At 41.3% G+C, this 15,486-nt stretch overlaps 1 protein-coding gene across 1 annotated transcript in view; it reads left to right on the top strand.

The window, feature by feature from the left end:
- The window catches only part of Bdp1 (BDP1 general transcription factor IIIB subunit), a 91,386-nt gene that overhangs the window by 19,254 nt on the left and 56,646 nt on the right, over positions 1 to 15,486 (top strand). The window contains 5 exon segments of the mRNA NM_001402161.1: positions 954 to 1,008; positions 6,652 to 6,792; positions 7,337 to 7,627; positions 9,943 to 10,081; positions 11,010 to 11,168. Coding sequence (NP_001389090.1) covers positions 954 to 1,008; positions 6,652 to 6,792; positions 7,337 to 7,627; positions 9,943 to 10,081; positions 11,010 to 11,168 — 785 coding nt within the window.

Genomic DNA, 15,486 nt, shown 5'->3' with positions numbered 1-15,486 from the left:
TCCTCTATTATACTAAAAAACATTCCGGAATAGTAGTGTAAAATCTTTAATGTTAGGAGTGTTTTAGGTTGGATAAAGCTAGTATTAGCTTAATTGACTGTAGGTTTATCTGTTTTGTGGTGGTCATCTTTTTTTTTTTTACTTACACTCTATCTGGCATGTGTGGCATGTGTGCGTGTGTGTTTTTATGAGTATGCGAGTAGATGCCAGCAGTAGGCTCACTCATGGCCGTTGGCCCCTTTCTCCTTTACGTGGATTTTGGATGAAGCTGCCTAGCTTGGCCTAGGATCACTTTCTGTGTGCCATAGTTTATTTCTGTTGTTCTGTTGTAAGGGCAGGAAAATTTGTATTAATCTTTATCTTCGTTACAAAAAAGTTTATAAATTATGTTTATTTAGAGTACGTGTATGTGCCTGTATTTGAGTCTGTATGTATGTGGGGCGTGCACGTGTTCATTTGAAGGTCGGAAGACAGCTTGTAGGTGTGTCAGTTCCTCCTCGCACACGTGCGTTCTGAGGATCACATGAAGGTCATCCTTCACCTGCTGAGCCAGACTCACTAGCTCCTCAATCATTAAACTTTTTAAATATTATTTTATGTATCTGGATGTTTTGTCTGTGTCTATGTATGACATGTGTGCAGTACCTGAGGAATCCAGAAGAGGGCATTAATTCTCTGGCTTGTAGTTATAGATGGTCATGAGCCACTAAGCAGCTGCTAGATACTGAACATAGGTCCTCCGAAGAGCAGCCAGTGCTCTTACCCATCGAGTCCTCGCTCCAGCCCTCAGCCCTCATCTGAGGAACTAAAGCGTTAAGTAACTCAGCTTATTGGCTACGATATACCATGTAATAGGGAATAGTATGTTTTATAGTTTCACATTAATGTTTACTATTAGAAATAATCCTTGTTTAATGGCAGAACATTACTATAGATTTTTTTGTTGTTAACAGAATAAATTTAAACGTGAAGAAAAAACAAATGGATGGAGAATAGACAAAGCCTTCCGTAAGTATTAAAGCATTCCTTCACAAAGTATCATTTATAGAGACTGACAGATGACCAGTGCTTTTGTCTTCGGCTCTAGTGTGCTTTAGAGTCATTCTTATACTGCCATCAAAAATAAGAACGGAAGCCTTTTCTGGTTTGCTCTTTTAGGATAAGGCCTTGCTGTATATTCCAGGCCATCAGGAACTTTTGATCCTTTGCCTCAGCTTTCAAGTGCTAGCATTACACATGTGACCACTGTGTCTGAAGTGTTTTGTTTGTTTTGTTTCTGAGACAGAGTCTCACTTTGGAGCTCTGCTGGTCTGGAACTCACCATGTAGACCAGGCTGGCCTCACAGATTGGTCTACCTCTCAAGTGCGGGCTGTTTGTGTGAGCTTTTTATTTAACAGAATGAGTTGGGTAGTTGCTACAAATCTATAAGCAAAGAATTAGCCCAAATATCCAGAAGCAGGTAAGCCCATGAATTTTTACGGTAATTGATGATGAAAAGTGGCTTTTTCAAAATTTTATTTTGTGTTCATGCATGTATGTATGTGCATAGGTGTGTGGATCAGAGGACAACTTTAGAAGTTGGCCTTCTTCCCTTCTGTGGGGCTGGGCTAGATTAGGGTGCCAGGCTTGCTAGGAAGAGCCTTTACGAACTGAGCCATCTCACTTGCCCCCACGTGGCTGTGTTTATTGGGAGGGAACTGTGTTCAAGAGACAGTTTATGGAAGTAGACTGCCATCGCTGATTCCTGTGTGGGCAGCCAGGCATTGAGGCAACAGCACCTGTTACCTGTGTGCTCTGGTCGCTCTTGAAGATGTGCTGGAGAATAAGGCGGGTGAGATGAGGTTCTGCTCGGACAGCTCTGACTTTAAATGGGTGAAGGGATTGATAAGCTAGTTTTACGTAGTGATTGAGTTCTGAGGAGGAAGGAAAAGGAAGTGGGCCTCAATGCTTATTTTGATCCTCAGTGAAGTTCTTTATGAGCAGGTGACATTTTAATTTAGGTCTGATTTAAAAATACAGTAGGAAACTTCTAGCTCCTAAATAATACCTTCATTAAAATTAATTTTTCTTTTTGTAAGTCTACAGAAAGATTATAAAAGATCTGTAAAAAAAAAAAACCAATTTATTTAAAATAGCTTAACATCTTTTTTTGGTTTTGGAATGTACATGGTTTTTATGAACAAATAGTTAATCAGCTTTTCATAATTAGTGTACCTGTTTATTTAGTCATGAAATAGCTGAAGTGCTAATTTTTTTATTTCTAAATAAAATTGTATATATTGTATATATTGTATGTTTCCTTTTGGGAGAGGGTCTCACTGTCTAGCCCTGGCTGTCCTGGAACTCTCTACATAGACCAGGCTGGCCTCAAACTCACAGAGATCCACCTGCTTCTGCCCCTCCCCTCAAATGCCGGAATTAAAGGTGCACATCACCATGTTTCTCTAAAAAAGTTTTCTTTCAAGATTGTTCTGTGTGTATATGTTGAGTGCCTGCATATATATGTATGTGCCTGGTATCCACAGAGGACAGAAGAGTATATGGACCCTCTGGATAATGGGCAGTTGTGGGCTGCTTTGTGGGTTCTGGGAATTTAACCCATCCCTCTCCAAGGGCAGTAAGTTCTCTTAACTGCCAAGCCTTTTCTTCAGCTCGAAAATAAAACTTTCTCCACCTCTCTATCCCCTGTGAAGTCTTCTTTGTGTAGCCCTGGCCTGCTTGGAACTCAGTATGTAGACTGTGCTGGCCTTAAACTCACTGAGATTTATTTGCCTCTCCTCCTCTGAGTTTTGGGGTTAATGGTGTACACCCCTGTGTCCAGCTCAAGATGCAGTTTCTTAGTTAAGTTAGCACAGGGCTGATTTAGGAGGAATCGGTTCATGTGTGGTTCCCAGAATGAACTGTGTGTAGTGCGTGGGTTTATGTTCTTAGTGACACTGTGGTGGATGTGTCGTTTTCAGGGGAAGTGTCAGGTTCCTGAAAGGTCTGGACCATTGCAAACAGAGGAGCTTTCCATATTAAAGTTGGAGCAACTTTCCACTGGCCTTAATAATTTATAGATCTGTTTTGTTTTTCTTTCTGAATTTTATCTTTTGAAGTAGGAAATTAAAAAATTAAAAGCTTTGGTGGCTTTTACAAAAAGATTTATGTGTATGAATGTATGCATACATGTGTGTTCACTACATATGTGTATTGTTTACTTGGAAGTCAGAAGTGAGCACTGCCTTCTTTGGGATGTAGTTAGGGATGGCTGTGACCCACCTTTGGGTGCTGGGAATTGAACCTGCATCCCCTGCAAGAGCACACACTCTAAACCATCTCTCCACTTTCCCTCAGGGATGCTCTCTTTAAGTCCTCTGGAACCACCTAAAGATGGTGTATTGGTTCTCTGACTACTAGTTTATCACTGTATAGAGTCAGAACAGATTAGTATTTAACATGTGCGTCTCTCTGAGGCATTTTTGTTATCTTCTGTATTTTCTTTACATAAATATAAAGGTTAATACTTTATAGATTTGTTCCTGGTTGGTTTACTAATTGTTCTCTCTAATATTATACAGTTGGCTGTGGCAGTATTTTCTGATTTCATTGGACTATTTTATATTTTAGACTTACTTCCTATTTTATTGATGCTTACAAGAGTATACAGTAAAGTGTTTGTAGGGCTGGAGAGACAGCTCAGCATTTAAGAGCACTGTCTGATCTTTAAAAGATCCTGAGTTCAATTCCCAGCAACCACATGGTGACTCACAGCCATCTGTAATATTGAAGTGATTGGAATAAAGAGTGCATGTTATAATTATAAGGCGTTTGGAGGATGTGTGAGTTTTCTTCAGTTATGCTTGGGGCTGAAAACTGAACTCAGGTTCTTATGTTGTTTAGTATATATGCCTTTTACTGAATTAACCCTGGCCCCTATCTTTGCCACTTAATGTAGTCGATACACAGAGTGCAAAGTGTAGTTTGAATATTAACAAAGAATATACCCTCATAACCACCACCCTGAGTTATGCATAGACGATTTTCATCAGTGGAGAAGTCCTTTTGTCTCCATCCTTTGATTCCCAAGGAAACTGCTGTTTCCATTCGAGTTTAGCATGTTTTAAATCATCTAATTCATTGAATGAATAATGTGTGTGTGTGTCTGATTTCTTTTATTTTTACAATTTATTCATTTCTTTGCTTATATCAATAGTTTGATCCATGTATTAGGTTGGTTCAAAAGTAATTTTTGTTTTTTGCATTGTAGAAATTATTTTATTTTGATTAGATTCTTTTTTTTTTTTTTTTCTTTTCTTTTTTTCGGAGCTGGGGACCGAACCCAGGGCCTTGCACTTGCCTTGCTCTACCACTGACCTAAATCCCCAATCCCTTCATTGGATTCTTAAATAAGATTATATTATGTGTCATTTTAATGCACATTTCTCATTTTATGACCTTGTACTAAATATTTATTACCTGTTTATAATGGTAATCACATTAGACAAAAAACAAATTCAAGATACTCATTTAAATTTTTTAAGGTTTTATTTTTATATTCCTGAATGCATATTTGTGTAGTCTGTGTATGCAGTCCTACAGAGAACAGAGTGGATGTCAGATTCCCTGGGACTGGAGTTACACTTGGTCGTGAGCTACTGTGTGGATGCTGAGGATTTAACCTTCAAAGATCAGTGTCTTAGGGTCACTGTTGCTGTGATTGAACACCACGACCATGGCCTTTTAGAGGAAAGGGTTTGTGTGGCTTATGCTTCCATAGCACTGTTCATCACTGAGGGAAGTCAGGATGGGTACTCACAGGGCAGGAACCTGGAGGAAGTCAGGATGGGTACTCACAGGGCAGGAGCCTGGAGGAAGTCAGGATGGGTACTCACAGGGCAGGAGCCTGGAGGAAGTCAGGATGGGTACTCACAGGGCAGGAGCCTGGAGGAAGTCAGGATGGGTACTCACAGGGCAGGAGCCTGGAGGCAGGAGCTGATGCAGACAACTTGGTAGAGTGCTGCTTCCTGGCTTGCTTTTATGGTTTGCTCATCCTGCTTTCTTATAGAACGCAGAACCACTAGCCCATGGGTGTCCCCACCCACAGTGGGCTGGACCCTCCCCCATCACTAATAAAGAACACAGGCTTGCCTACAGCCTGATCTTATGGAGGCACTTTACTAGTTGAGTCTCTCCTTTTTGATGACCATAGCTTGTGTCAAGTCGATGCAAAAGTAGTCAGCACAAGCAGCCAGTGCTCTTGTGCTGAGCCAGCTCTCCTTCCTCTTACGTGTTTGCTTACTTGAGTTCAAAATGGGTCATGTAGATGGAGAAATTCACAATACCGGTGCATTTGGTCCAGGAACTGTTAAGGAATATGCTATTGCAATAGTGGTTCAAACAGGTTTGCACAGAAGAGGAGCCTTGAAGGTGAGGAACGGAGCCAACTCTGAGCAGTGTGAAGCTGATCCTTTACAACTCAAATGTAGCTGGAGAGCTCAAGTGTGGGTATTTGGCATTTGAAGCAAATTGGAAAGATGAGAAAGCTTAATAAAAAAGTCATCATTTTGAACTGATGTTCTGATTCTATACTCAGTGTACCGTTTCTTTATGGGGTTGTGACATGCAGTGAAAAGTGGGTGGTGGTGTGATGTACAGTAAAATGTGACTAGTCTAAGATGACTGCAGTGACCAGCACAGTGGTTGGACTGAGATGAAGCTTCAAAGCACCCACTTCCCAAAGCCAAATTTGAGACCCCCCCAAAGGTGAGGGTCGTGATTACTGTTTGGTGGTCTCTTATCCACAACTTTCCAAAATCTAATGAAACTACTACATCTGAGAAATTTGTCTAACAAATCTGTGAGCTATGCAGCCAGCATTGGTTAACAGAAAGGGCCTGATTCTCCACAGCACCCAACCTTCTATCACACAACTGATACCTTAGAATGAAACCATTGAAACTTGAATGAATTAGGCTACGGATTTGTTGTTGTTTTGAGTCAGGGTCTCACTGTAGAAGCCTGGCTGATCTGACGCTTGCCATGCAAGCCCAGATAGCCTTAAACTTACAGGAGAGCTCCCTGCCTTTGGATCAGAGATGCATGCCATCATGCCTGGCTCAGGCTACAGAGTATTGCTTTATCTGCCATGGTCACCTGACCCCTTGTCAGGTGACTACCACTTCTTCCATTGTTTCAACATTGTTTTCTAAGGAAAATGTTTACACGAGAAAGACGCAGAAATGCTTTCCATGAGTTCATTGAATCCCAAGCATGGAGTTTACACTGCAGTCATCAAAACAAAACAAAACACCTTATCTTTAATTAGCAAAAATGTGTGGCTTGTAATAGTTTTTATCGTGATTGAGAAAGATATATTTGAAACTGTTTAATGACATAAAACTCACTGTCAAAAACAGCAGCTCACTTCGCACCAACCTAATAACTTACTTTTTTGAAGCTAGGTGCTTGAACCCTAGGCATTCTATGTAAGTGCTCTGTTTCTGAGCTTCTGTAGACTTACTTTTATTACTTGATGTTACATAGTTGTTTATCCATACTCTGTCTAATAAATAAGTCCATTTGCTCTGGATGTTGTAATACTTTAAAAACTAGAAAAGGCTATTTTTGAAATATAAAAAACTTAACATTTTCCCCTTTTCTTTAAACAGAGGAAAAACGCCCTTTTGACTTCGATTTTTTTGCTCATTTGCTTCAGAAAGTTCTTGCTGAAGAAGAAAAAAGAAAACAAAAATCTACTAAATGTCAGAATGTAAAGGAAAAGGCCCCCAAACCACGGAAAAATGCGAAAGGTACTGATTGTGGGGTTTCATTTAGTGGTGAATTACACTATTGCCTCTTAGGAATTGAGAGGTCAAGTGTTAACTTAAGCAGTGGACATCGACCTGAGTGTACAGTAAGGAGGGAATCAATAATCAACAAATTATTACTTAATAATAATAATAGTAGTAGTGATAATAATTGCTTTGCCAGTTATTCTGGGGCAAAACAGCAGCTCCCTTTTAATGATTTATATTTTAGTTTGTTACATGTGTGAGTGTGTGTGTGCATGAGTTAGTGCTTTGCAGAGTGGCCTGAAATGCTGGAGAGAGGGGTCAGAGGTTAAGAATGCTCGGTTGCTCTTATTTATGACCGGAGCTCAGTTCCCAGAGCCCCTGTTGGTGTGACTCATGACTGCCTATGTGAGATTATAACTGATTTCCTGATTCCCTATTTTAGTGTCTCCAGTTTTGTTTTCCACAAAAGTAATATAACTATACTTTCGAGTATCATCCTCCTTCTCAGTAAGTTTTCTGTAGGTGGCTCAGGTGGTTATGACAGTTCTCTTGTTTTCAGCAAAAACAGTAAACAGGGAAGAAGTGAATGATGACCCTGATGAGTCTGTGAACAGTGATACTGCAGATCCAGAAAGACCTCAGAAGGACGCCCGGACAGTCCGTGAGGAGCAACTGCCAAGTTCATCAGCACAGCACCTACACCTCGCTGTGCTAGAGCAAGAGCAAGAGCAAGAGCAAAGCCAAGACAAGAGGAGGAGGAACCAAGGCAAAGCCAATAAACGGGAAGCAACAACTGTTTTAGAGAGCGTTCTTGATCATTCGAGCCCTCCTGCAGCAGAAATACACAAGAGTAAGTTTCAAGCACATCCTGGGAATGTTTTACTTGAAAAGACTTGAGTCTGACAGATGCTCTCCTCGTGGGTAGTGGCAATTATTACTGCCTATTAAGTGGTTGTGTGCTCAGTACCATGTTACAACTTGCCATTTACCTTTTAGTTAGGGGGAAAACAACTGTAGAAAACAAAGTGAAACAGAGAATTTTCTTCAGATTGTGCCTAAGATGTATGATTTCCCTTGATTCCCACTAACAGTCTTTGGTACTCACTGTGTCTGTCAGTGAAGCTCAGGTTTTTTTTTTTTTTTTTTTTTTTAAAGATTTATTCATTTATTATATATAAGTACACTGTGGCTGTCTTCAGACACACCAGAAGAGGGCATCGGATCTCTTTACAGATGGTTGTGAGCCACCATGTGGTTGCTGGGAATTGAACTCATGACCTCTGGAAGAGTAGTTGGGTATTCTTAACCGCTGAGCCATCTCTCCAGCCCGAAGCTTAGGTTTTTATGGTCTGCCTTTATGGGATACCTACAGTAGGTTGTTTAATTTTGGAAAGAGCTAACGATTTGCATTTCTCTTTTTCTTCTCATTCTCTTAGTATGCAGATGTACTGAAATTTGAGTGTTGCATGGAGAGGAGACGTGGTCCTTCTTAAGAGCTTGGTTTATGAATACTAAAGCAAATAGAATTTTGGAGATGTTGCTCAGTAGTAGAGCATTTGCTTAGCATGTGCAAGTCCCCGGGTTACTACCTGGTTTTCCTCAGTCTGCCCTCCTTCCCCTCAAAAGCCAGGTAGTTCAGAGAAGACAGAAGCAAAGCTAGCAGCAAATTGGAGCAGCTGTTCTGTAATTTATCTAGTTCCCCTTTACCAATACTATTTTTTTTAAAAATCTATTTTTATTCATGTATACAATGTAGTTTGATCATGTCCAACCTTCAGTCCCCTCCAGCTCCATCCAGCTCCTCCCCAACATATCTTTCTCTCAGCTTCATGCCCTTTATTTTTTGTTTGTTTTCATTATTTGATTTTTTGAGACAGAGTTTCTCTGTGTAGCCCTGGTTGTCCTGGAACTCACTATATACACCAGGTTAGCCTTGAGATCAGAGATCCTCTTGCCTCTGCCTCTTGGATGCTGGGATTAAAGGCATGAGCCATCATGTCCAGTCAACGATTGTCTGATTTATAAGCATTAGAATATTGTACTTTTGTTTACCATTATAAGAAATACATGAGGGGTTGGGGATTTAGCTCAGTGGTAGGCAAGTGCAAGGCCCTGGGTTCGGTCCCCAGCTCCGGAAAAAAAAAAAAAAAAAAGGAAAGAAATACATGAAGAGGCCCATGAGATAACTCAGTGGGTTAATGTAATTAAGTTTGATCCCATGGACCCACAAAGAAAGCCAACTCCTGTTAGTTCCTTTCTGATCTCCACATGGGCATTGTGGTGTAAAACACACACACACACACACACACACACACACACACACACACACAAACTCTCTCTCTTTCAAAGAGTAAATCTCTCTCTCAAAGGTAAATGAATAAGTGAAAAAAAAATTTTTTTTTTTTTTTAAGTAATTATATACCAAAGGGAGCTGGGTAAAGTGGCAGCTACGTGTGATCCCCATTGATGGTAGAGGTAGGTATATAGTTAGATTCAGAAGTTCAGGAGTATCCTCTGCTACCTACTGAGTTTGAGGCCAGCCTATTGCATTAGCCCCTGTCTCAACCAACCAAAGGAGAGAAAAAGATCTTACATATAAAGCACAATAGCCTCACTATCAAGTTTATCATCTTAAATATTGGCGAGTCATTTGAGATGTTGGAGCTGGGATGGCTGGTCTTTATTATAGGGTTACTATTAATGCTTTTTATTTACGTGTATTTATTTTGTGTTTGTTTGTGTGCTTGAGATGGCTCCGCAGGGAAAAGACACTTTTGCCTTGCAATCCTGACAACTTCAGTTCAGTCCCCCAAACCCTCAAAGGGGAGAGGACCAGCTCCACAGAGCTGTCTTCTGAGCTCCACACATGCATGTGATAGAGCATGTGGGCACTCGTGCACATGCACGTACATGCACACATGATAATAAATGCAATGAAAAATTAAAAGTAAAAGAGGGTTGGAGAGATGACTCAGTCGTTAAAGGCTAAGGCTCAAGACAGCAGCAAACAACAGTAAAATATCCTGGGGGAAAATCAGTGCTAAATCTCGAATGGTAAGTGGTTAATATTTTGTAGGAAAAGACAATAGTACCTGGAAATTTCTTTGCTTTAAAATATAGATATCTTTGCTGTTTTTTGGAATAACGTGTGTTTTATATTCCTAGGTACGTGTCCTTCTGAGGAAAATGAAAATGAGTGCAATAAAGAACAGACCCCTTCCTTTACACAGAACACAGAGGACATTGCAGGTTTAGCATCCTGTGAGGAGACGTTGATGAGAATGGACCCCAGCCCTTCCACATGGTAGGAACCTCTTTACTAACTTTATTTGCATCTTCTATTCATTCCTAAGAGGGGAATACAGAAATCTCCAACTGCCATTGCAGATTGACACTTCTCTTTCCATTTGTTTTGTTTTATTTATTTTCAAACCTTTTTTGTTAGGGTCTTAAATAACTTGGATTGTTGTATCCTGATTAATTGTTTAAAAAAGATTTATTATTTAATTATTTGTGCACGTGTGTATGTCTTTGTGGGGAGTGCAGGGACCCAGAGGCATTGAATTCTTCCTCTGCACTGAAATGATAGGTGACTGACTGCCTTTTACAGGTGCTACGAACTGAACATGAACCTCGGCAAGAGCAGTGTGTGCTCCCTACTGCTGAGCTGTTGGTCCAGCTTCTTGGTTAATTTTCTTTTCTCAATCATTGTGTATTATATTCAAGCGTGGGTGTGTTGGTGCATACCTAAAAACCCTGCACTAGGATTTTTTTCCCTGCTAAGCAGGAAAATTGTAAATTCAAGGTTAGCTTGGACTACCTAGCAGATTCAGGTTTCCTTGGACTACTCAGTAGTTCCTGCCACCAAGACAAATAAGTCCACAAATCCTCCTGTTGTAGTCTCTTAGGTGCTTGGTTTATAGGAATGTACCACCACAATCAAGGTAGGTTCCTAGCACTCATATAAAAAACTAGTGTAGAGGCACATTCTGATAACCCCATTGTGGACAAGGCGGAGATGAGATGATCCCCTTGGGCTTGCTTACCAGCTATGCTAGGCTGATTGGGGAGCCTCAGGCCAATGAAAGACACTGTCTTAAAATCAAAGTGGATAGATACTTCCTGAGCAATGAAAAAAGGTTTTACACATAACAACATTCACAAAGTATCTTATGGTATGAAAATTTATTTGTAGCAATTCTTTTCTTCCTGATACATTTTCCCTTCCTTAGTAATCACCAAGACATCATGCCACTAGCAAGTGAGTCCTCAGAGCCGTGTGCTGCGGATTTACCTGTGTCAGAACCTGGAGGTGCTGTCTCTGGTGATGTGAATAATGCTGAGAGTGGCTGTGCAGGAGCAGGAAGTGCGGATCTGAAGACTAAGTCACCGTAAGTGTTGTACTCAAAGATTTGGTAAGATTATTCAACATTTTTGTTTTTTGATTCTGGGATTAAACTCAGGGCATCACACATACTGGGCAGGTCTTCTAAGATTAAAGGCTGAGTTGTATGTCTGGCCTTTGATAGCTCCTTTTTTTTAAAGATAGATTTTTTTTTAAATTATGTGTGTGTATGTACATATATATGCATGTGTGTATACTTATGTGAATGTGTATGTGTGCGTGCACATGCATATACCAGATCCTTTTAGAGTTAGTGGCAGTTGTGAGCCACCCTGTGTGGTGCTGGGAACCAAAACCAGGAGCTCTTAACTGCTGAGATATTCTTTGTCCCTTTGTTAAAGTTCTTAAATAACGTTTTTCTATTTTTGTACTTTCTGGTTTTTAAAATAGGGTTTTGTTGCAGTAAAAAATAAAAAAGGGTCAGAATGGTTCCCGGCATACCCTGGAGGTCCTGCTCTCCCTAGTTCCGGCTCCAGCCGGCCATTGGAACTAGCGCTAATTTATCTCAGCAGCTCCACACTGCTCCCAAGGCTCTCTGACCCATCTAGTTCCCAAGGCCGGTCGCTGCCGCGCTAGTTCCGGGCCATTGGAACTATTTATCTCAGTGGCTCCACGGTGCCCCCAAAGTACTCTCTGACCAAGGCAGGTCGCTGCCGCGCCATTTTCAGACAGAGACCGCCTATCTGGAGGCTCTCTTACTGTGGACTCTTCACATTTCCAGCATCCACCCCCTGCTCCCAGCAGCGGCTGCCCTCTCCTAACTCTCTCTCTTCTGCTGGTCTGTTTACATTCCCAACATCTGCTAATACTAATAGTTACAGTACAAACTTCCAACAACCTGTAAAATCAAGACTCAATAAACTAACCCATGTTAAATTCTCAATCCACAATACATCCACACAATAAACTCAGATCAATTGATAAGGATATAAACCGCCCACCTAGATAAGATATGTTTGTCTACAGAATTCCATCCCAACTAACTTGGCAATTCAAGACCATCCGGATCTGGGTCGTCCTTCTCCGTCTCCATCTTGATTCTCCTCCTTCCCCTTCTCTCCCGCCTTACAAAAGCTTTGTCCTTGCCTTATTTTTTACTGTCCAATCATGGCTTTGACCTAAATTGTGCCATCCCTCACCTGCATAATAGACATCAACCTACAGGGTTTTTCTATGTAATCTTGACTGTCCTGAAACTTACTCTGTAAGGCCAGGCTGGTCAAACTCACAGAGATACACCTCTTCTGTCTCCCAAACACTGAGATCAAAGGTGTGTACTGCTACCACCTTGTTAGAGGGACTGTTCATATGTAGATCATTAATAAGTAATTTTACAGTGGTCTGTTAATCACATGTCATCAAAACATTTCACTTATTTTTTTCTCTTAGGGTTTTTTACTTTCTGTTTCATTATGGAAAGAAACTTCAGCTTGCCAGAGTGACACACCCCTTTAATCCCAACACTTGGGGAGGTAGAGCCAGGAGGATTTCTGAGTTTTATGCCAGCCTGGTCTACAGATAGAGACCCTGTCTCAAAAAAAACAAAAAATCAAAAAAAATAAAACAAAAGCAAAGAAACAAAAACCCAACCAAGTAAACCAACAAAGAAACAGGAAGAAAAGAAATGCTGTGTGGGCCTGTCAGCCTACTTATAATTAGCAACCACTGGCTTTGCTTGAGAGACTCAAAGAATTAGGGGAAAGAGTGATTGAGTAAGGTTTCTGACATCAGTCTCGGGTCTTGTATTCGTCAAGATCTCTACTGGAGCAGAACTTACAAGGTGATCTCACACATGCACACATGTGTGTGTATGTGTGTAAGTATATAGGTAGGTATGTAGGTAGGTAGGTAGAAAGCTAGAATCTCTTGTGTACTGTATGGAAACACCACCTGTCTATAAAAATCTGATGGCCTATTAGCTTAGGCAAGAAATAGGAGGTGGGAGTTCTGGTAGGGAGAGAGGAACTCTGGGATATAGTCAAGTGTTGGAAGAGATTGACCTGAACTCTGAGGAGGCAGACACATGAGACTTGAGAAGAGGTAACCAGCTACATGGTACTCACAGAATAGAATGAGCAAGTTGAGTTACGAGCTAGTCAGGGAACAAGCCCAAGCTTATAGACTAGGCATGTATTCATAAATAGTATCAGAGCTGTTATTTTGGGAACTGGGATGTGGGTGGAAAAGCCCGAGGTGACAGATAACACACATAGATATAGATATGCACAAAAAAGGAAATTTATTAAAATGACTTACAGGGTATGGTCTATCTAGTCCAAGGATGGCTATCTATCAGCGGAAGGTTCAAGATTCAGTAGTTGCTCAGACCCCAAGGCTGGATGTCTTAGCTGGGTTTGGTATACACCAGGATCTCACAGAAGTAGGCTCTAATGTTAGTGAAGAATAGACTTGCCTGTGCGAGCAAGCAGTCAAAGGACAGGGGCTTCCCTCTTCCGTGTTCTTTATATAGGCTGCCACAAAACAGGCCTGGCCCCACTTAAAGGCGGCACCTCCCAATCTCTAAAGATCTGGATTAAAAATGTAGCTTCCTACATCAAAGACCCAGATTAGATGAGGGTCTTCCCACTTCAAATTGTTTAAGAAAAAATCCTTCACAATTGTATGTCGCCATCTGGATTTTAGTTAATTCTAGATATAGTCAAATTGACAGCAAGGAATAGTCACCAAGGCCTACCCACCGACCCACGTGCACACAGGAGCATGGACTCACAGGCACACGTCGTGCACATGAAAAGAAGGGAAGCTGGTGAGCTCGTGAATGCTTATTTTCAGTAAAGCACGCCGCATTGGGAGTCACACTTTTAAACTGAATTTAAACTGTATTTGGATAAACACGAAAAGGTATAAAAACACAGCAAAGCTGTCTGCCATGTCACTGTAACAAGTGAGCTGTGCCTCTTTGAGAGACTTTATACAAATGGCTACAGTGTTAAGACTTAACTGTAGTATACTCATATAGAACATTTTGCAGTGTCCCCCCATAATTTCTTTCTTTTCCTTTTTTCCTTCTTTGAGACAGGGTTTCTCTGGGTAGCCCTGGCTGTCCTGGAACTCTTTTTGTACACCAGGCTGGCAGCCTCAAACTCAGAGATCTAGCTACCTCTGGCTTTGAGAGCTGGGAATAAAGGTGTGTACAACTGCCTGGCTGTAAGAAGTACCTTTATTTTTCTAACTTAATAGTGTTTGATTGTATGGCTGTACCCTCCTTTGTGTGGTTTGTTCTCTGCTCGTGGCCACCTAGGTAGTTTCTACAAATGCTTTGATCGTGTGCTTTCACTTCTGTGCTAGATTAGATTGCAAGGTTTTTTTTCATTATTTATTTATTTATTAATTTATTTATTTATTCACTTTACATACCAGTTGCAGCCCCGCCCCCTCTCCCTAGTTCCACCCTCATAGGTCCCTCCTTTTCTCAGAGAAGGGGAGCCCCCTTGGGTATCTCATTGCTTGCCTGAGGACATTAGGTTGCAGCAGGATCTAGTGCATCCTGTCCCACTGTGGCCCGACCATGCAGTCCAGCTAGGGGAAGGGATCCAATGGCAGGCAGCAGAGTCTGAGACAACCCTGATCCAATTGTTAGGGGATCCACATGAGACCAAGCTGCACATCTGCTATAAATGTGTAGGGGCCTAGGTCCAGCTTTTACTTGCTCTTTGTCTGGTGGTTCATTCAGTCTGTGAGCGCCCATGATCCCAAGTTAGATAACTCTGTAGGTCTTCTTGTGTGTCCTTAACGACCCCCCCTTTGCTCATTCCTGCCCCCACTCGTTAAGACTCCTTCCTTGAGCTGGTGTTTGGCTGTGGGTATCTGCATCTGTAGCCATCAGCTGCTGGAAGAAGCCCTCAAGGAGAGTTATGTCTTTGTTGGCTGTGCCCCAGGTAGACCATCTGGAGGGGGGCTTGCAGGGGAGGGGTCTTGCAATCATGTTTTTAAGTGAAGATCCTCAAGTTGGAACTGTTTTTGTAAAGAATATACATCTTGGTTTCTGTCTGTCTGTGTGTATTTCTGCACATGAAAAGATCAGAAGAGAGCTGGAGAGATGGCTCAGAGGTTAAGAGCACTGACTGCTCTTCCAGAGGTCCTGAGTTCAATTCCCAGAAACCACATGGTGGCTCACAACCATTTGAAATGAGATCTGATGCCCTCTTCTGGTGTGTGTGAAGATAACTACAATGTACTCACATATAGTAAATAAATACATCTTTAAAAAAAAAAAAAAGATCAGAGGACAACTTGTGGGAGTTAGTGCTCTCCTATCCTGTCCTTTCCAGGAATTTGTGTCT

This window comes from Rattus norvegicus, chromosome 2 (genome assembly GCF_021556685.1).
Source record: "Rattus norvegicus strain SHRSP/BbbUtx chromosome 2, alternate assembly SHRSP_T2T, whole genome shotgun sequence".
Taxonomy (NCBI): domain Eukaryota; kingdom Metazoa; phylum Chordata; class Mammalia; order Rodentia; family Muridae; genus Rattus; species Rattus norvegicus.
The sequence above is the reverse complement of the archived record's forward strand: the minus strand, read 5'-3'. Positions and strand labels throughout refer to the sequence as shown.